General features: G+C 43.4%; 1 protein-coding gene across 3 annotated transcripts in view; it reads right to left on the bottom strand.

Annotated features, from left to right (window-relative positions):
* Positions 1-22,899, bottom strand: part of cadm2b (cell adhesion molecule 2b) — a 220,633-nt gene that overhangs the window by 5,567 nt on the left and 192,167 nt on the right. For 2 of the 3 annotated variants that reach the window (XM_053872864.1, XM_053872866.1), the window contains 4 exons: positions 10,714-10,872; positions 9,831-9,921; positions 9,585-9,763; positions 2,258-2,284 (listed from right to left, as the gene is read on the bottom strand). In XM_053872864.1, the coding sequence (XP_053728839.1) occupies positions 2,258-2,284; positions 9,585-9,763; positions 9,831-9,921; positions 10,714-10,872 (456 nt within the window). The remainder of the gene's footprint in view (positions 1-2,257; positions 2,285-9,584; positions 9,764-9,830; positions 9,922-10,713; positions 10,873-22,899) is intronic. The other variant, XM_053872865.1, reaches the window with a different exon arrangement.

Raw genomic sequence — 22,899 nt, 5'->3', positions numbered from 1 at the left:
GATATTAGAGAATGTTACTTTCTGAGCAGGCAATGATGGTCTGCCTCTCTGGACGGGCCCAATACCACATGGACTTTGATGTCTTTCAAGGTTTCAGAGAAGAATGGAATCCTTTGAGGAGAGTAGTTTGACAGCCGCCCAGCCCCCTCATGGATGTCCATGTGTTATCGTGGTGTCAAGTAGAGGAGCAGTTGAAGCCCCAGGAGTCTTTGCTGGGTGGTTTGGACTCTGTCCTTCACAGCTTCTACTACTGTTCTCTAAGCTAGAGCGAAAGATGAAAGGCCCTAGTGATGCAAGCTCTCAGAGTGGTACCACTGCTGATACACATTGAGAGGAACATGTGGAAGCCTCTGCTCAGGTTTGTTCTCCAACAGTGACCCAGTTGTGATCTTCTCATGTGGGTAAAAGACGTCGGAAACTCTGTAAGAGCTTGTGATAGAATGTGTACAATCTAGGGTACAATTCTGAACTGATAGTTCTCCACGAAAGGCCTTTATATCCTTTATCTTCATGACACACTTTCACAAGGAGATTCTCATCTCTTTCCTTCCTGAGCTTTTACAAACACATATTCACTACCAAGGTGCCAAGACTATCTCCAAGTGGATTTTACCGTTGAAGTTTGCATGTTCTCCCTGTGCCTGTGTGAGTTTTCTCCAGGTACTCTGGTTTCCTCCTGCAGTCCAAAGACATGCTCACAAGGCTAATTGGACACTGGCTGAACGATTAGATACCATGCACTCTGGTCTGACGTGGAGCTCAAGTGGTCTGCTGGAAAAAATAGAAGCTCTGCGTATTCAAAGCCACACAAACCACTACTGGAACGGTGCTGCTCTTCTGGTGGAAGCCATGTGAATGACTTCAATTGAATCGGATTGGATGCAAGACTGTGGGGCGTCAGCTTAGATGCACGAACGACCCTTAGGGTAATGCGTCAACGTGCGATACGGAATTCACCCTGGAAACTGCATGAACCACGGTGGAGGTTCAAACCAAGAACAAGAAGAGACTATGACGCTAACCTCAAGTACAAAAGGTAATAGAGTGACGCAAGTTGTTTCCAAGGTAAGGGTGTCGATGAGGCGCGACACCATTCTTGGAGCCACTTCTATTGCCAGTGAAGGATTGAGTTCTGGCACTAGGTAAGACGATTCAAGAGGACTGGATGAAGAAGCTGTTGTAACAAAGAGAGAAACCGATGGTTCATTTCCAGCCTTTCAAGGAAGAGAGAAACCGAAAACATCAACCATCCTAAACAGAATACAAAGACTCTAAAGGGGACCCTCTGTAAGGAACTTCCTCTGGAACCGAACATAAAGCACTAAATTCCAACAGCAATGGAGAAGTTTGGCTGATGTAGGGATGGACATCCCTTCTTGACAGGGCTACTGGTGTGTGAGTGAATCATCGCTGTGTTTAGGAAGCCTGTGACCATGTCGGAATTTTGTCCCCACATAATCTGGTTGCCATTTCAACTTGAACGACGGTTAAAATGAGACTACAGAACCTTTACCTCTTCACCCTAGAAGCACCGTAGCTGCACAAACTCCAACATGAGCAACATTTAAGGCGTGTTTCTATCACAGTAGGAATGTTAAAAAAAGGCGGAAACAGAGGCAAACGGAGAGAGAGGCGACAGTAGCCAACATCATCATCAGAGATGAGGAAGAGCTTCACCAATGGTCCAGAAAAGAATCATCTGTAAAAGTCATGTGATTCACAATGGCCGCCTGATGACGCCAATTATACGAGTGAATTTGCGATACCAAATTTTGGGTCTAACTGAAGAGTCTTTTCTTACAGTATGCCTGTTTTCAAGATACGGCCTTTTGATATCACAGTTGAATATTTCACTGAGGAAACTCCAGAGCGTTAGCTCTACCAGCGAGCTAACCGTCGGTGTCGGTGCGTGGCTCAAACTTGTAGCCAGTTGAGCCGAACAGTTCCGTCGCAGTTCTGCTGGAATGTAAAATGTTGACGGCACGGCGCGGACCGAATCTCCAGCCGGCGCCACTCAGATAGAACCATCCATCTCCCGAAACAAAGACAAGCCCAGCCAGATAGCGTGATGTGGCCTGTGACACGAGCTGCCGAGAGAGAGGCCGGCGTCAGCAGAGGGAGCATCCATGCATGGTGATGGTTTCAGGCTCATGCTGGGTGGAGGAGGCAGTGATGTGACCCCGGCCTAGAATCCACATCCAGCATCGCTCAGGGCCGCAATGCTGGTTTTGCAATGATCGTCTGGAGAGATATTTACCTGTCGTGGGCCCTGGGTAGTCTTTAGCTGTTGCCATGGTTGCAGACAGTGATAGCAGTAAAAGGAAAGACACGGGGATATAAAAAAAAAAGGTGACCAGGAATTTACAGCGAAACAATTTCTGCAGGGTTGAATCGAGAAGACAAAGCACAGAGAGAATTGGTCCACTGTTGTGATGGTTGAAGCAGAATATTTCACAACCAAAGGCCTCAGGTCTCAGTCGCCGGGGCGGCCGTTAAAACAGCAGCCATCATTTTCAGGACTCATGTTTCTAAGTGAAGTGGAAATAGGTTTTGGCGAAATGCCAGACCGACAGACCAGACTTTAACAATGAATCCATTAGCATTCTTTCAGAGGTTTTCCAACGATAACCTTTTGCTGCTGCTGTTGTTGTTGCAGTATTTGTCTGCTATCTGAAAACACACAAAATGAGTCTGAAGAAAAATGAATTTGAATGTACCTTGAGGGGCACTTTTCAAATAAAAGGCATCACATTTTAAACATATGTATCCGGTGTTTGCATCTGTGGTTCATTTCCAGCCTTTCACTGTCTTGTGCTCATTTTGTCGCCCATTTTTCAGTTTAGTCTTAAACTTGAACAGATACAGGCTCATTCAAAACCATCCCGTACGTAGTTTTGTTTTGAAGTCACGGGGACTAAGCAAGAGAAAATGGAATGTAACCTACAAGGGTTTCGCCGTCCAGTGAATCCGGAAGTTTGAGCCAGTGATGTGCAGATGAGGCATCATGAAACAGTATCACAGGCTTGATGAATCAGAGGCCAATAGATGGCGCTTTTGGTTTAGAAATTTTGGGAGGTTTCATTGAATTAGTTGTTAAAGTCCAAACATTTTACAGTGGGCAGTACACCTCATCAACTGTCAATACTGTTTCATGAAGCCTCATCGAGTTTCTGGGAGGAGCTTTGGACACACTTCACCGACCATAACACACAACATATGTCTATGTCACACTACCCATCACGCTGCCTTCTTAAAGGAGCCCCGGATGGTCACACGCTAAATGAAAACCGGTAAATCTTATTTTTATTCGTAAGGAAAAGGTGTTTTTGTCAGTGGTTTTAGAACATTGGTACTGTCTTTTCACCAGCTCTTCTTACTCAAATATAAAGACTAAAGTATGATGACAGCCTTCTGGATAAGACTATCTGGATATTTCCTCCCGCATCTGAGCTGGATGTGGCCCGGACACATACTGGCCTCAGGCCGCATATTTACTTGATGTTGCCACTTCGGGCCACATCTTGCCCACATCCGCTTCGGATCTGGCAAGTGGACCCAAATCGGACGTGGCCCTTTGTTGAAACAGCCTGTTGCCCAGATCCGGAGCAGATCCCCTTTCAACGTACAAGATTTTAACTGTCAAAAAACCTCGCAAGATCCAGATCCACTCAGCTCAATGTGCCAAAATAAACTTTCTAGTCAACTCTGTTTTTCAAAATTCCAAGTAACTTTTGCTTCTCTTCTAAACTAGCTGCTTCATGTTCCTTCAATGAATAGGGGGGTCGGATCAAGACCACTGACCTCGGATTTGGCACACATGCACTGAAATCCCTCTAGATGTTACCTGTCCCAGACTCCTGGCCCAAGAAGCACAGGACACTCTGGATCACTGAGAGAAAACTTAACCTTTTTTTCAGACGGTGGGAGGAAAATGTAGTGACCAGAGGAAAGACCATGTGAAAAGCCTCCACAGAAAGGTCCACTCTGGCCTTCAAGGCTACAGGTCTGACCATGACCACAACGTGCCGCCGACAGATAACACGAGTTTAGATCCCTTAAACTATCAGTTAAGAAAAATACTTGCTAATATAGTAAATAGGATTGAAAACGTACCCTCAAAAACACACATACTTAAATGAATAATTCATACAATGAATGTTTAATATCGTCGAATAAAAGGACTTCAAGACTAAAATGAAATAATGGGGGTTTACTTGCCAGATGGTAATGACTACTTCATTTATAATTTATTTATTATGTAAAAGGATAAATTCCCAATTTAAAACATGTAGATAGTGGAAGAAAGGAGATTCCATTTTTGATGGAATATATGAACAGAAAACAACAGATTTCCATCAAGCAATTTTTAAATAAATAAAATTATACATTCCAATCATAACATCTTAGTAGGTCACATAAAACAGCATACAGAATATAATATTAATAATAATAATAATATGTGGAAAATTCAATGATATAATGGGGGATATTTCATTTTTATTTTATTTATTTGTTATTATTATTGTGTTTTGTTCATTATTGCACATTGTTCCAAAGCTATAGATGATTTTACTGTCCCCCCAAAACCTTGAGCAGAAATAGAAGCACATCAAAATTGGAGTCCTAATTAAAAGTGACTGGAGAAGCTGTTTCTGAAGAGCAAAGGCGACGAAAGACGCCGAAAATAGAAACAATTTCCAGTTCGACCAGACAAATGGTGATTTTCTGGCTCCATCAATCATGGGCTGCAGGCTCAGAGTCATGTTCGCAGCAACACACACAGCTGGATCTGCCTCAGCAGAGCAAGGGGGGCGGGCGGAGATGAAGGCGCGAAGGTGATGACGTCTGCTGAATGAAAACAGGAACAATGGGGAAGGAAAACAAACGTCTCCACAGGGAGCGAAGCGCGACACGAGGAAACTTACATGGAAATCAAAACAACACAAATCAATTACTGAGCGTGGCTGGAGCTGTGGGTTTAATTCTGCTGCTTCACCTGGATGACTGCAGGCGCAACAGCAGGCAGATGAAATGAGTCGAGGAGCGGGTGAATAAATGAGGAAAACGCTGGGACGGCGGAGAGGGAGAAAGGCTGGGATTATTTGAAGCTTCAAATTGAGCCTGGACCGGGATTGAACTGCAGCTCAGGGCCCTACATGCCTCTGCAGGGAGGTGTGTTGCTACTGTAGGTACTCCACTGGGAATGAATACGAAGCGTCATGATACAGTCTTGTCATGTTCACATAGAACTCTCCGCAAGACGACCATCCATTTCCATGAAAGGTCACATCAGAGCGCCACCTACTGACCTCAGAAACCAAGCTTCATCACTCTTGAGAGCTTAAACAATTGTGAACTACAAACATGGCTGACCTTTGTAGATCTCCCTCTGCTGACCAGGTCAGACCTAAGCAAAAGTGGGGCCCTTGCACTGTATTGTTGTGGCCCTCGTGGAGTCAGAGTAAAGTTATATAACTGGTAACCAGGTAGACTTTTTGGTTTATTCTGTGAGAAACTCTGAAATACAGTCCTTGTTGAATTTGTTCCATGCTTTATTTTTCCTTCTTTGTATTTGACTGTTTTGTGAGAAATTTTTGTCCCTTAAAATGCACTGGAATTGAACGTGCATTGAAATAAATCAAATAACCCGAGTGCAACCATACATTTTTCTTCTTATTGTCATTTTTTTTGTTTCAATTTTTATTATTTGTAGAAGTAGTAGTATTTATTATTCCATAATGTGAATTCATATTCACACATAATAACCTCAATGTCTGCACTTAAAAAAAATCATTTATTTTTATTTATTCTATTATTTTATTTGTTTATATTTATTTATTTTCCCATTTAGTTTTCCCATCTTAGTTATTTCTTCTTTCAGCCACTCACACTATTGAAGGATTAATGAAGCTTCATGAAACAGTGTCCTCATTTTCAGAGGCCACCACATGCCACTGTCTGCTGCAAAATGTTTGGTCTCAAACAACTAATTCAATGAAAGCTGACATTGTTTCTAAACAAAGACAACGCCTTCTAGTGGCCTCTAAAAATTGGGACACTGTTTCATCAAACCAGGAGCAGTACTGTTTCATGATACCTCATCTGCCCATCACTACACAACGCTACATAATGCGGCCCCTCTAGAAATGTAGTTGCCCACACCGTGGTCTAGATCCATCTCCAGGCTGAGGGGTTCAAGTCGGGTCTTGTTTGCGAGTGAGGGAAGGATGGAATGTGTGATCAACAGATTAATTGGAGTAAGGAAGAAGAAGACGAGAAGATGATGGAGAAGATGAGGAGCTTGTTGCATGTCTCCAGGACACCTCCTGAGCCAGAGTCTGGCCACCAAGGAGGAGGTTCCTGGGCCCTCAGCTGACCCACTGGAAAAGGTTTCTGAAGAGATGAACCTCTGCCGTGACCCCACCCATCCCCACAGCGACTGAAATGGGAGTGAATGGGTTCTACCTGATGCACATCGTAACCTCCGCCAAGGAGGTTGTGCGTCCAACAGATTTCAGAGGAATTTTCCCGGCATGTTGACAACAAGACAAAGAACAGATGATTCAAGTTCTGTAGTGTTCTGTTTTCATTTGAGTTCCGTAATGCCGCTGCCACCAGCTGTCCCATTGAGCTCATTGCGGTCAACACTATTTCAAATGCTAAGAAAATAAATAACAAAACTACACTAGCAGCTCACAAGAATAACAAAAACGCAAGAATAACAGAAACAAGAATAGAATGGCTGCTAGATGAGGACAGTTTTGAGGCAGTTCTACCTGATGAATGTGAGCATCCATCTTGTCTCAGTGTGACATCACTCTGAGTCGTCTGAAGTGACTCTATTCATCGGTTCCCAGCCCACCTTTTCCCCTCCAGCCCCCCAAATTTCAGCCCTCGGTCTCCCCGAACCGTATTCATCTGCATTTAACCAAACACGATCGGTTACAGTCCGACGTCTCCCAGTAATTATGATCTGCAGTTTCCTCGCTGTATTCAATATCGTACATTAAGGGCGATAATTGCGGCTGGTGATGAATGGCGGCGGACGGGTGACATTTATTGCCACTCAGCTCTTCTGTCATTAGCAAATTAGGCTGGGAGGCTGCAAGTATTCAAGCAAAGTCCTGATCTGAAGAATGACTGTCATCATCGGCGGAAATGAAGCTCTGGCGCACACATCCTTCACCTGCTCCATTTCTCTTCTTATGTAAGCGGGACATTTGTAGTCTGGAGGGTTGCAGAGGGGTTATCATTCACCCGTTTGAAGCGCATTAGAGGCCCCAGACGCATGTAGCTCCATGATATGAATGTCTCTGTTTCATTTGGAGAGGTGGAAAATGTCTTCGGTGCACAGAAATGACAGGATGATATGGAGTGACGCCGCCGTCTTCTCCTGTTCAACCAGCGTGATGAAAGAAGACGGAGATAACAGAAAATAACTAATGTGTCACTCTTCCTTCCTTCCACTTCTCTGTCCCGGAGAGCAGGAGCTGCAGAACAGGGACGTGCTGACTGTTCTGAAGACGCTGCGTTGCCACGGCTTCACTCAAATCATGTTAGTCGCAGAAATTTACTCTTCAACATCGGCACATCGCATCCACTAAATGAGTCTTGTTTTTAAAATGTGAAAATGATGTTTGTTCTGAGCCGAGGTCAGATCCCGGAGGCAGCAGTCCAGGTCAAGACACGCATGAGTTTAGGGGGAACTAAAGTCAAAACTGCAATTCTGCATGCATAAATTGTGTTCTGAAGTTATTTAAATTCACAGGTAAACTATATTTGATGTCTTTATCATAACCATAATGACAGCACTGATGATACAGGAATAATGTGAACTAACAAATCAATTCGAAATGGAGAATGTAGTAGGAAAAACAGGTACAATTTATTTATTCATTCGGACGCATGACTCCAAAAAGGTAACACAATAGCTTTGGGAACAGCAATAAAATTGTAATAAACGAAATACTTGTGTATTTAAAGTTAATACAGGGTAATTATGGTGTTGTTTACAGCAGTGATTCTTAACCATAGGGCTGAGTCCCATGGTTGGGGCCCGAGTGCCACCTAGAGGGTCGCTAAAATTATTTTTTTTTAACACCTCTGGGCCGTGAGACGCTCAGTTTTAATATATTAGCCACGTATGGCGGCAGTTGTGTGTCACTGAATTGACTTGACAGCTACAAATTTGTGATAGTGAACAACTTTTGAGCTCTTGAAATGAAAGAATGATAAAGAAAGTGATGCTTATCGCTGAAATGCAAAAAAGGGAGGACAAAGGGGAGGTTGAACGCATGACCGCTGGACTCTAGTGAAGTAACAAACCACTTGCACCAGTGGTTGCCAATTGGTCTTCGCTTTGGGACACAAAAAACCCCCCAGAAAAACGTCGAAAGCAGTTTCGTGACCAAGTTTTGGGCCACTTGAGAACTGCCTTACACTGTGTGTGTCAGCCTGCTTTATAGTTTTGCGCAATTGTCCATTAGGCTTAAAGTAGAGTGTTATGCGGCGGGGTGGTTCATCGGGTTGGCAGCTTTTGTATGTGTGCAGACAACTATGAAACACGTGTCCTCTGCTTTAAGCAGGTGACATGTTGACCCTGCATTCTTAACCACAAGGCCAGAGAAGCTGTGGTGAACTGAAACACAAGGTTACCTTCCATCAGAATAGCTGGACTGATGTGCGTCTCAGTCAAATAAAACCAGTTGGCTGAGGCACTCATGACCAAGTCATCGGGAACATTTGCGGGCAAAAATGGGATGAGGGCTCCCACTACGAGCATGGTCCGACCCACATCCAACCCATGGAACAGCAAACCAAGCTAAATTCTAAAAACTGAATTCACTGTGAATTTCGCCTTCTCTGAGGTGGACATGCGAGGAGAAGCCGTAGGCAGGTGACCAGGACACATCCGGACTGGAAGCTCAAGTGACCTCTCAGTGAGTTGGATCTAATTTGAGTCTCTCCTGGTCTTAGTCTCTGAGGAAGAGTCCAGAAAATCTGCACAGAAAACAACTCATTTTTTGTTTTGCTCATTTCTACTGAACATTCTTTCCTCAGCCTGTGTCGATTCGCAGTGTGACAGTTTGTCCAACCGTAAAACTAGCGCCGATAGCTTCCACTGAATCACACACTTGAAGGTAAACTCATATGTTGGTTTGGTCAAAATCCAAATCCAAAATTGGAGAATGATTGGATTTTGGTGAAATATCTCAAATCTGACTGACTTCAACCCTCGCCGCAGTGCCTTTCATTCCCCCAGCTGTTCAGCCGTCCCAAAAGCTTCCTGCTCCGGATTTCTGTCCAAAGATTCCACAATCCAATATTTTCTCATCTGTGGCCAATCTATTCATAATTCTGGTTATTTCGTTGGAACACAAACTGGCAGCGATTTCCTGACACAAACACTATTATTCCGCAGAACATGCCAAACCTGCCATCGCTTTCTCTTTTTCTCCCAGCTTCTTATTTCGGCAGCAGCAGCCAACTATCGCTCGACTGAAGCTGCCAGACACACAGACGTCTTCTGGCGCACACAAAAGAAGAGTCCTGAGTCTTGAAGAAGATGAAAAGTAAGTACCCACCGTATACAAAGAGGACGTATTCGGCGCTGCTGGTCCCCAGGTAGTTGCTGGCCTCGCAGCGGTATGTGCCGTTGTCTGTTTTGTTGAGCGAGGTGATGGTGAGCTCTCTGCCCTCCACGATCATTCGCTCGATGTCGGGAAGTTCTCCTCCATCTTTGGTCCAGAACACTGGGTCGGGTCTGCAGCACGTAGAAGGCAGGTCACACTCGGGTTTCAACCTCCACTGTAGATCTTGAGGGAACTTACTTAGGGTTTCCTTTGGGGCCACACTCCAGTTTGAAGTACTGGCCCTCCTGTGGGATGATCTGGGAGTGTGCGATGTCCAGCTGAGGAGCGTCTGCAGGTCATACAGGAACAAAACATTAGAGGTTGATCGCACTGTACATTTATTGATGAAAACATGTTTTAAAGCTAAAAACTAAATAATGTGGAGAAATAAATAGTTTAATTTTTGGTGTTACATTTTATAACAATATTTTCTCTCAACTCAAGTTGAAGACTATATTTTGCAGCTTTTTTTCCTTTATATTCCTAAATAACATTCAAGCACCCTTTACTCGCAATTCTTGCATAGATTGATTCAGGATAGAACAACTTTTTACAAGAATATAAATCAATCAAGTTTTTATACCTCATTTAAACTCAAGCTCTTTTAATGTCTTGAAAATATTTGTATAAGAATTTCAATGTTATATGTATATATTTTTTATTTTTGTTGTAATTAATTACATATATATTTATTTATTTGTTATTAGTTATTTGTTGTAATTTGGTATTTTTTTGTAATTTTATTTATCTATTTTATTTCTCTTTCATACAAATTCAACTTTTATGTTTTTGTCGACTTCCTCCTCGGCTGCTCCTGATCCTTCCCAACCAGCATCACCTCCCACGCTGTTAGCAGTAGTTAGCTCCTCATCCTCCGGCAGCTCTCGGTTTGAGCCCCTATCCCTGTTTCTGCTCCGGTACTAATCCCATACCTGCAAACTAATCCTCCACTAATCCAGAAGAAATGCAAAGCTGAACCCGAAGACATAAATGTAATCTCAATTCTAGTATTTGATTCTCAATGCAAATCTCCAGCCTAATCCTGCTCGGTGGGGAGGAAGTGTGCCGGCGAGACACTCACAGTGGACCTCCAGAACCTCGGTGGTCATGTCGGGAGTCGGCAGGGACACGTGCTCGACGCTGCAGGTGTATGCCACGCCGTCCTCCCGTCGGTCCACCTGGAATCGCAGGCTGCTTTTCACCACGAAGGATTTCCCTACTGCGCTCACCTCCTTCGAGCCTGTGGGCGACAGAGCAGGGCCAAATTAGCACGCGTGACTTCAGGCAAATCCAATGGAGCACATAATTATTTCGGCCCCCGAATCTAAAAAGTTCTAGTTTGTCTTTTCCTGAAAGCTGCAGAGTTGTTTTCTCCCATCAATCTCCTCTGAGGGCCAGACTGGTTGCTCTTTGAAAGTCGAGTCAAAGTAGAGTGAGAAGCCGAGGAAGTTTCAACATTGACTCGCTTGGTTGGACGTGTTTGCTCCTGAAGGACCGGCTCTCAAGCATCCCAGTCATCACGTACAGAAGAACAGCTCCCGCGGCAGTGTGCCGAGGAGTTTCTTCAACCACAACTTTTGCTTTTTACCCTCGCAGTTTTGTGCCCAAATATTCTTCCATCAAAGCAGATCACATTTCCCGTTTGTTTTGTCGATGCTGCATTTTTGTCACACACAAGTGGAGGTCAGGAAAGGTGCAGCTCGATAGATACACTCCGCCTGGGGAGACGGTGAAGACCACCTCAGGTACAGGACACCATCCATTCACTGCTAATGGAGACCACAGCGCACCCTGGCGTTCCCCAGGGTTCAGTTATTGGTCCTTTTTCATTTGAGCCACACCAGCTGAGACCTTGTCTCTGCGTCCTGCTGATGAAATTTAAACAAGTCAGCGACGTCCATGGAGAAACTTGCTCCTTAGATCTACTTTGAGTCGATACCATAGCTTGTGAGTCACGAATCAGATCCATTAATAAGGGAGGAAAAGTCAAGTGAATTCTTGTGAATTGCCAAACTCATGCCTTGTGAGAAAGTTTTCACTCAACAGGAAGTGACTCAGACTCATGGATTGCTTATTGACCCATAGCAAGAGAACCACTATGTCAAGAGGGAATTCAGCTGTCAGGGAAGTAACACGTCTGGGGCAACAGAGTTGCAGCTTCAGAATGTTTCAAGAGACGTCAATTGGAGGCCATATTTTCTGGCGACATGACGATCGTGGCAGTTTTTGGAATTCACAGAGATGATGATGCCTCTGGAAGATCTGATGGACCCAGAGACGGCGACGACCAAACCTTTTATTTCTCTGATATACATCCACTGTAGATAAAATTCACCTTCTCCATTGCACCGTGTTGACTTACCATTAACTATGGACCCACTCCCAGCAGACAAATCTGCTTTTTTGACTTGCGACTTGACCAGCAGGGGAAAAGCACTAAAGCCTGGAACCAGTGACTTCATGGGGTACAAGGACCATGACAAGTGTGCCAAGTGAGTGTACAGTAATGGTGTCGCTGGGGAGTGTGAGGTAGCATGTACAAGAGAAGCTCGTCGACATATGATTTCCAAGAACTAGAATACATCACAGAAGGCATAAAAATAAGTAACAGAGCGGTAGTTCAGTTATAACTCCGGCTAAGATAGAGAAACATTATACCCAGGAGGAGGGGCAAAGTGACACACTTTCTCTCAAAGGCCCTTGGTGATGGTCACTATAACCCGAAGCTTATCTGTGACACCAAGACCAAGTAGGTTGTAGGAACTTGCTGGTGAACTCTCTTCTATCAAAACCAAGTGGACGGCAATTTGGAAGCCTGAAAACAAGAAAGAAACTTGAGTGAGCTAATGGTTCCCCCTTCAGGACTCATGCTGAGTCTTCAAAGTGTGGCTTGCCAAGAACAAGATAAGTTATTTAAACGATACCAAGAGTGATGCGACCCCATGCACCCGACACATCCATCCCACACTGTGACTCTTTATCCTGAACCAGATGAAAGAAACATTCTTGAGAACTTTGTGACGACGGTTATGAGTTTGGTCTGGAGCTACTCATCCAGGGACTGATGGATATTTCTGCCGTCCTCTGTCAATCAATATTCTCTCCTCCTTATTCACAAACACACACCCTGACTCTCGTGCACACATGAGAGGCACAAATTGTTCAATCCCCTGCTCTATTAAATACAGAATCCCTCCGCAATGAGCCCCAGATCATCCGTATCATCATCATTTTGGGCTGATCTGTTCCACTTGCTTCACCCCACTGACTCAAAAGAGATATTCATATTTTGAAATAGTGATGGAAGCATCGTCCTGCTTTCGCTCCAGTTGCAGTGTGGAATTATTTTCATTCCAGTTTGTCTGAGGGTTTGGGCTTTGACCACAATAATGAGCAACAATTTGTTATCCTTCACAGACTGGCGATGGGGGAACACAGTCAGGGTGCCATGTTCCGTGGCGTCCTGTTGTCAAACCACTCCAGACGATTAAGGTGTTGAAGAGAAGTCAATTATCCAACTTGAGATTCTGGAAAACCGCTTGCAGCAGTAGAGTCCAGTGAAGGCAGTACACCCTTCTGATCATGATACAGTTCATGCTATATGCAGATGATGTTGCTAGGGTAGCTAAATTCAGGTCTGGGCATCAACACAGGCCCAAGCTAAGCCCCCGTTGTCTCGATCTGCCAGCTCTGGGAACAAGCAAAACCAGCTAAAAATTGATTTTATTTTCTAGACATGACTGTACAGCAGTAGAGAAGCCTCGACTTTGGGAAGGACTGCAGCTCAGATTTGGTTGAAAGAGCCAAGTTGTCATGTTCCGTGGTTCTTTTCATGCTTTTACTTTGTTGTTGCCTTTTTCGCTTCTGTGTTTTTCACCAGCTTAATGGCCGTGCAGCTGGATCTTGTTTGCTGATCAAGCTTCCAGGATTTCTACACCCGAGTTCCAGTCTGCGTGGCCAGATGGTCGCCTTGCGTCCAACTCCTTTGATTCCTCGCTTCTCTCATTGCCCTGTTTCTCAAGATTTTTGATAGATAGATAGATAGATAGCTTGACGACTTGTCTCAGCCGCCTCCTTAGTTTCTCTCACTCCTTCGTATCCGCTATTGTTGCATGCATTGGGGTGACGGTCGTACGCGTAACGGAATTGTTAGTGATGGGAAGATGAGGCTTCATGAAACAATGTCCTTATTATCAGAGTCTCTGCTCTAAACTCTTTGGATTTGAACAAGCATTTCAATTAAACATCATCTCATTTTTAAGCCAACAGTGCTACCTACTGAGCTCTAAAAATATGGACCCCATTTCATGAAGCCTCACTGGACCATCACTAGGACTGGTACATCTTGTTGGCTCTCACAATGTGAAAAACTCCCCCTATATTCCCTCACCGACAGTTGAGGAGGATCACAAACTTTATGGAAGACGGGAAATCTCAGCATGGGGGTGAACTCTTGGCAGAGGGAGTCAAAATCCTAGCGTGGGTGGCCCCTATTCTCTGTGTACCCAACTACAATAAGTGCCAGCATACTGTACGTGTGTAGCCATTAGTTTGATGGTATCTGAACAAAATGGTAGGGGTATCACACCATTTTTTCAGAATTATAAGAGACAGTGAACACTGTCAAGAGTGAGCAGTACTGAGTACAAACTCAGTGGATGCAGTGTGAGAGGACACGACTCTTTTCACTAAGGTCTGACTGAAGTGATGGATGAGTTGCTCAACATTTCATTTCAATTATCCTGACTACCTGTTGAATATTTGATGATATTTGGAGGCAAAACAACTTTACAGCAAACTACTTCCACTCCACGTATTGGCTTCCAAGGGCCAGATAGTCGGCGCCTCTGATATCGAAGCTCCTTGACGCTTCCTCTCATTTGAGGGGTCGCCTGCAGCATCACAGCCGCCACAGAGGAGCTGTCAGTGGGTTGTGAGGCGGCTCCGAGCGTCGCCAGAGAGCAGACACATGCAGCGATTGTCAGAATGTGCTCAGGTGGTGCCAAGAAGAAGCAGATTCCAACACTCAGGGCACTCCGTTTTTCAGGTATTTTTTAATGAGACGCCTCAGTTGCTGCATCTGATTTTACCGCCTGTGAAACATTAGCTATACTTTTTTATATCGGGACGTAAATGTCTCCCCGAGGATATTTGGAGATTAGTGGAATGTGTGTCCTCCACTCTGGATGCGTTATCGATTGTCTTTTTTTCCACTTTAGTTTTGGTTCTGACCAACTTTTTTGCCCGTGACTTTGTCACCAGAGGTTTATTGTTCATTATTGTTGTGTTTTCAGACCACTAAACCAAAGCCAGTGCAAACAGAGACCAGGACCAAGACTGCAGAATACAGAAGCATAAATCTATGACTCAGACACCCACATTCTATTTCCTAATGCCAAAGAAACGGAGGGCATTTTTTCCCCATAAATCAAGAACTGAAATGCTTTCATTGGAACAAACTGGTAGTTTGTTCTGCATCCAGTTTTGGTCTTGGACTCTCTGTCTTGATTCAGTCTCTGGTTAGGTTGTCTTTTTTAATGTCTTCTGGATTGCGTGAATTAAATCCAGAGCCAAGTTTTTGCTCAATATGCTTGAAAGAAACTAATGCCTTTTACATGTACTAACAAGTGTTGTTACAGGTGTTTTTCAAATCTTTCTTTCATGTATAAAACAAAACCGAAAAATACAACAATTCAATATGATGCACACTGTGTTTGTTTCTCTGAGGAAATACCAATACAATATTTTTTTGACAACAACACTTCCAACTATTGGAATAGTTTACTGTTCATCTATGACTTGGAAGCCTGATCGTCCATGGATAGAAGATGTTGGGTGCCTGATGCCTCTGTCTCTCCTGCAGGAGGGCAACAGATCATATACAGTAGACCAGGCTGCGATGGATTGGTACGCTTCTTGCTTGCCCTTTTACGCCTGCAGGCCCATGCAATATCCTCCAGAGAGGGCGCACTTACTTAGTTAAAAAAAGCTTGTATTGGATGAGTAAAACTTCTTTCTTTCAAAAATATGCAACTGCAAATGTTGTACATTCAGTTCCGGAGCTCCTCAGGGAATAGTCCTGGCTCCTCTCACACATTTTAGAATGCTATTTCCAGAAGTCAGTTTTTTTTTTTTGATTCAGCTTAAGTTTTGGGAGGCAGCAGGATGTAGGTGGATCTTGTCTTAAGGTCTATTTATGCTCCATACGCACATGAACACAGCCTTCTATCCGTGCTCTGCCTTCATTGCCTCTGTATTTCTGCTAGTTTCCACAAAGCTTACAGATTCCGGCCAAACAGTAGCAGCAGTACCACCGGGGCGCAGTGTTGCTGTTGTAACCCGATACGTAGCTCTAATGAGACATGAAGAAGACATAACAATGGTGGAAATTCTCCGTCCTCCAGTGGCGATAATTTGAACAGCCTCACCAACCACAGCCTCCATCCCCTCTTTTGTGCAATGGGTACATTATCAATACTTCTTCCACAGTCACCATGTTTGTTTTGGAGTTTGTAACATACACAAAGTGAGCACTCTTAAAGAAGCTACGTTTATGGGGCACTGACATCATTCAGCCTTACTGAGCATGAGCAAGAACAGTGTTGCTCTTTTGACACTGTTGTTTCAACACTGTAGACTTGACGCCTGTGTTCACTCTGGTCTCGGTCTCTCCCACCGCATTGGTCTTTGTCTTGGTCTCTGGATGCTCTGTTCTCGACACGTTCTGGTCGACAACACTAGCCTTTTGGCTCAGCTCTTTCCACACCAGACATTTAGTTCCAGCATTTAAATCAATCAATTTACACCCTCCAGAACCACCAAGTCATCCAATGTCTGGCTGTCTGTGCCACAAGTTTCCACCCGAAACCACAAATGTAATTTATTCTTGAAAGCATCAGTACACATATATACCTTCCTCTGCCCCAAACTCAAATCCTAAAAATTGTTATTCCAGGTTTCATAAAACCACTTGGGCAAATAAAACCGCTGTGCCGCTTCGACTAGTCAAAAAGAAATAAGAAACAAAGGCGAGACTGCAGGGCTCGACTTAAAAACTTCATTTCCATGTCAAAGTGTCAAAGAGAGAGGATGTCAATCAGAGCTCCCCATCTGAATCTTTTGTAGGTGCCGCTTTAAAGCTCCCCTCAGAGAGACGATGTGCTGGGAGCGGCATGTTTTTTTTTTTTGCCACTGGTTGTTCTGCAGTGGATCATTGCCACCGGTACGTGCTGTCAGTCAAAGTTATCCTCACCGGGGGAGCAGCAGCAACAGCAGGTGTAATGGCGAAAACATGTCATATTTATTTCATGCTCTGATGATTTGTTTTCTCAACAATTTATATTAGAGGCACACGCCGCATTACAATCCACAAAATGCAACTGTCAACCCGAGTCAAATAATTTGTTGGCAGGGTATGGGGGCCATATAAATTGCTTGTGTTGCTGAATGACAGCTGAGCTTCAAATTGTAATCTGCTGAGGAACAAAAACACGACGGCGCTTGCATACCGAACGTGGACTGTTTTGTTTATTCATTTCAGCAGTGTAGAACATTTCAAGCCAGTTCCTCTTCAGCGGTGAGTCAACTTCACTGAAGTTTCAGCGTTATGCTAATGTGCACAGTTCGTGTTCGACCTAGCTTAATTCCCCTCTGGCATTGGCTGTTGCTAATGGTAAACATTTAGACTGGATTTGACTCTGCAGTTTCTCTTCTTTGATGCAGTGATTTTATTTTAGGAGATAGTCACACCAGACAAAACTCTGATCAGTTTTCATGCAGCCTACTGTGTTTTTCATAAAATGTATTTCTTGACTGTATCTCTCTGGCACTATGTCAGTCTTACCTCGTATCGGTCACACGACTTGCCGATATGACAACACCTGCGTCGTAAGACCTTAAGAATTTGCCGTTCCAATTTACAATGCTTTCATAGAAGTCGACATTAGCAGTTCCAGCCACACTACCCTGCTTGTACAGGCATGATCGAATGTGTTAGCCAACAACGCTTCAATAGCAACGTGGTGCCAGGAAAGAAGGAAGGAAACTGTTGAAAATTCCAAGAAAATGTCCTTTTTTTAACCTCACACCAGCACTGTGTTTGAGCGGGAATCTATGTCTGTTGAACGACCGTGGCATGGTCCTTCTTTCTAAAACAGGGGGCACAACTAGAAGTGAAACCAAGCATGGTTGGTGTGCAGAAGCCAAATCTGAGTTGCAAGTGAGACACATTTCAACAGCACTGAAAACCTTTCTCCGGTCCCTGGAGATGCAAGAGCTTGGAATTTAATACTAGTTTAAAGCAGAATGAGACGTCTGCACTCTATTTTTTTCTGCCTATGTTTTAAAAGTCAATTTCATTTCATAAGTTGACCAGTGCCAGCACTGCCCACAACCCTGAACAGGTCTAGGTGGTAGTTAACTGAAGATGTATGTATGTACTTAGTCAGCTATTGATGGAGATACAAGTGTGTAACTATTGCTCTTAAATTTCCTAAAAAAAATAGATTATAACAATGTGTTTTTGAGGCTAAAATCAACCAAAGTGTTAAGGAAGGAAGCATAAGCCTCAAGTTTGGAAAGCTAAGTCGGGGAAGTCAGGGCGAACTAAAGAAGGTAAAAGTTTGTCATAGGAAGCTAGTGGCGGACAGAGCCCAACAGAGAACCTGCTGTTTGCTGTTTGAGGGAATAATTGGAGCGATAGAAAACCTCAAAGCTCACCTCAATGTGGACTAAAGTTTACAATGTGACTTGGCACATGTGGGGCAGGAGATTAATGGTGAACTGGACAACTTTGCGGCAGACATCCGAACTCTGGCCCAAAGGGTCTGTGAGAAATGCTCTGAGCCAAGTCAATTGAGAGACTGACTCCATCACCAGAGACGTACGAGACAGAATCTGAGGGACCTGCAGTCCTGCTCCAGTACCTCCAGTACGTTGAGTTTCCCTCAACATTTCATGAGGGAACTGTCACAAGATAAATGTATGAAACCTAAGATCCAGTATTCAAAAAACCCATATCGGATGGCCGATATTTCAGCAAGTTTTTATTTGCTATTTCTTCCTTAGGTTCCATCATCAATGAATCACTCACCCAGTCACTTTTTCATATCAATTCTTCCTGTAGGCTCTTGTTAAACAGTGCTGGTTGGTTATTTTACACTCTAGTTACAAGGGCCGCAACGAGCCATGCTGCCTTCGTTTGTTTCTCCTGGAAATTAAGTTTGCAGGCAAAACAGAACTAATGAATCTTGCTGCTTTAAGTCGGCTAGTCATTAGAAAACACAACGTTTTCCTTGTTAAGAAAAGAGAATGGTTTCTATCATCCCTTCAGGCAGGAAGTCTGATTTAGATCAAAGAGATACATGCCATTTATCTTTAGGAATAATGTGCCGGGGAGTGTTTCTGCCACTTTGTTGTCGGCTGCCTGGTGCTAACAGGGACCTTTCCCCAATCAATAGAGAGAAAAAGCATGTTTACTGCAGTCTGGAATCCAACTGGTGCAGCGGATTAGTGTTAGAAGACGTTGAATCTAAAAGGCTCTCATGATCAGAGTTGTGCTCCGAGGTGGCGGTGAGGAAGTCCAAATATTTCCATATGTAAATCCGTGTCATCAAGGGCAGCACTCTTTGTGCGGTTATCTATTAGCGCCGCTATTCCTCCGTGTGCTGTCCTCTATTAGTGCGAGGGCGACCTTTGACCCCTCCCTTCGTCTGGCTCGGGTATGAGTTGTTGTACTCGTCCGGACGTTAATAGCAAATTAGATGAAAAGCCCGATTCGTGCGCCTCAGGAAATTGATGTTACCTTGCTGCTACTAAGCGGAACTTTCCCGACACACTGGGCACTCAAAAATAAATGTGTTGTGTCGCTGTCAGACAGGAAGTAACATGTCAAGCTGGGGATTTGTTCAAGATCAGATTTGTTTTTCAGTGAGGTCAGAAAAGATAGTGTGCTGCAGTCAGCTGAATGAAGACAAATGCTTGACTGAACAGTGTTAAATATGTAATACTATTATGTGAAATAGTTTTTTGCATCTCAACCTGAGAGCATATGGACACTTTCACCTGAGAGGTCACTGGTTTCCCGCGCCAAACCAGCTAAAGGAAGGTCACACGGCGGGGGGTCAAATGAGAGGTTACTTTTCTAGCACTAGCTGAAACTTTAGTCCATAAATAGTTTTCCTAAAATGCCTTCACATAGTCAACACAGATGCTGCACAATGTGCTAGTTCTTGTAAAGGTGAAATAGCAAACCAGCAGGTTGAAATAAACATTTGAAAAACTGTCGACCGATTTGCTTACTGGCCTCCACCTTTTCCATCTCCTCCAGTTTCGCGTCTGGAAGCAATGCACTTTTTTTTTCAGTTAGTTGAGTTCCATTGGCTGAGAGCGTCAGTGGAGCACACTGCAATTCCACACAGCAATCTGGGAATATTTCATGGTAAAACACTTATGTCTTGACGCCTTTTACTGTGAAAGAAGAGTGTAAACACGCCAACGGAGGTATTCTTTCCTCATATTCTTTCTTTCATTTTGGAGGCTGTGCGTCGACCCATTCTTCGCGACGCTTGTCATAAACTCAACACAGACATTGCGTCTTTCACCCCGCCATGTACCGCAGGATTGACGACTCCCACGTGGAAAACAACCACTCGGCTCTGCTCTGCTTCCACCTTCCCGTCTGAAATTGAAAACTCCACTTCAGTTCTGCCTCAACTCCTTCACCTCACCCTGTGGAAATTCGGGGTAAGTCCCATTGGCTTGTTTGTGCAACGTAGCCCCCCGAGTTCCTATTTCATTTGGCCATGAACGCGTCATCTCATGTTCATGGCAGGCTGAACATCTGAGGTGAGTAGCAGAGCAGAGATTAACCTTTTCAGATGGAAAATGTCTTTTAATCCATGGATGCATCTAGGTGTCAACTTGTAACGCGGAAGGCTGCCTTTAGCGTCAGTATAGGGCGCAAAAGTCCACTTTTAAATGTCAATATATTACGCCACAGGAGTGAGGATGGAGGATGCTAGAGGAGAATGATCTGAATAACTTTCATATAAAACATGAAAACCATTCTGTCCAGTTATGAAATCTTCGGCTGCTGGGAGCCTGAAAACCAACTCCATCATGGCGACAGCCCCGCCAAGCCTTCACCGCGCCTGACCTCGAGTGACCAGCCGAAGTTGAAACCTTCGATATTCATTCCGCTCACAACGGAGGACAAAGAAAAACAGAGATTATCTGGCTGCCACTGGAGATGGACAGCCGGTCTGGTTGCGGTGCCGCGTGTCGGCTCAGCGCCGGCCCTTCAGGAGTCTACGTGCATGTCATCTTAACAAGAGCGCTTCATATTCAGACCCCTCAGCCATCAATCATGGTGCCATGTCGGGCCGACGCCGACAGAACCACCAAGGAAACGCTCTCTGGTGCAAATCTTCAATAAAGAGAAAGTGTCACCGAGAATCTCAGCCGGCTGCGTAACATTAAAGAGGCGCGTGCAGTTTACCTCCGCCATCAAATTGGAGGGAAAAAATTCATTTTCCGTTTCTTAATCTCCCTGTTCCGCCACCAGCAGAAATACGAGGGCGATAAAAGCAGTAAAGACACAAAGAGCTTCAGATGGTTTACAAGAAAGAGCTGGAGAGGCGTGAAAAGTTCTGCAAGGTTTATTGTGATCAGCGAACGCCACTGTGAGCCATCTGCCGCTTGATGTCTGTGTCAGCCAGGTGAGGCTGAATGCCCTCCATCACTTTTAATGGCTGCGCTGCCACGGTGAAACGGGGGCGCAGTCACCGTCTGGGGTGAGGGGCTTGGGAAAACGTCTCTGGGCTGATGAAACTTTAACGCTGCTTTTGGAATTATTTAAAGATGAAGCATTTCAAACGGGAGAATAACACGGACGCAGCTTCCGTTCAGTAGAACATCGAAGTGAACCAACTTTCAGTGTGGAATCCAAGAACCTCGACACTGAGGTGTTGATCGGGAAAATACTGTGATGCTATTTCTTTTATCATCCAGTAGGACATGTTCGACACCAGGGAAGAGTTTGCGCCCAAAGTGTTGTTTAGCTTTTCCTCTAGGAAAATCAGACGTGACACAATACAGGAGAGGAAGATGGTTGTGTTTGCAGTTCCACTTTCATTTCCATTAATCATGAATTTAGTCATATATACTTCCAAATTTTACCAGTCCTAGTATCCCGTACATCCCAAGCTTGGGAATGAATGAAGGCACAATTTCATAAATCTGATAAATAAGATATAATTGACAACAAATAATGATCAGTTTTATGATTTTATATTATTGTTTTATCACTACAAGTTTTTTATTAATTTGCATCATTTCCTTCATTGATTTGCATCATATTATTTTTTTTTATTTTGATTTTATACATTGTTCAGTTATCCTTGATAAATTGTATTTTATTATGTATTTTGATATTTTTTTTATATATATTTTTTAAACTCAAAATCTCTCTCAGATAATTAAGTTTGTCATTTCAATATTTTTCTTTAGTTGCATAGATCCATATGGGACACTAGTTTAGCCATGGATCATTGATGCATGTGTAACATGAAGGTGGATATATTTCTTTCCATTTATATTTCTACTTTTATTTTCTTAACTTTATTTATTTGCACTTCTTTAGGAATTTAGTATATACAAAAGTGAAAATTGTTAATACTAAAATCACCATTGTATATTAATTATTTTTGTAATAATTATTGAATATTAATATGTATCAATCATGCTCAAACATTGGTCAGTCATCCTGGATAAATTTTATATTTTATTTTTAATATTTTTGAAATATATATTATATAAAGATTTGCATTGCTCAAAATCTCCTGATGACAATTTTATTAAATAAATAAACCCAAAATTGCAATTATATCTCATCTTATTTGTTTTGTTTTTAAATTGACCTTTTATCTTTTTTTGTTTATCTATTTATTGTTTTTTTTCTAATTATTATTATTTTACCACAATAATTGAACATCATTCCAACTTTTCATTTCAGCAAATTATTTTTTGTAATATCACCACATCTACATATAAAAAGGTATACGTTGTTGTAAAGGAAAACTAAATGGGAACTACAAGTTTGAAATAAAAGGCTTACGACGTGATGCAACCTCTCCAGTCTCCAGTGTCTCATTTTAAAAATGCAGTCTATTTTGAGCCAGGTTTCCGGGAAATGAATAAATTATCATAAACGTGCCAGGTGGGACGTTTCCTGAGAGACAAACTTGAGTTCTCCGCATCTCGGTGCGTG

This window comes from Synchiropus splendidus, chromosome 8 (genome assembly GCF_027744825.2).
Source record: "Synchiropus splendidus isolate RoL2022-P1 chromosome 8, RoL_Sspl_1.0, whole genome shotgun sequence".
Lineage (NCBI taxonomy): Eukaryota > Metazoa > Chordata > Actinopteri > Syngnathiformes > Callionymidae > Synchiropus > Synchiropus splendidus.
This window is presented reverse-complemented; position numbering and strand designations above follow the sequence as displayed.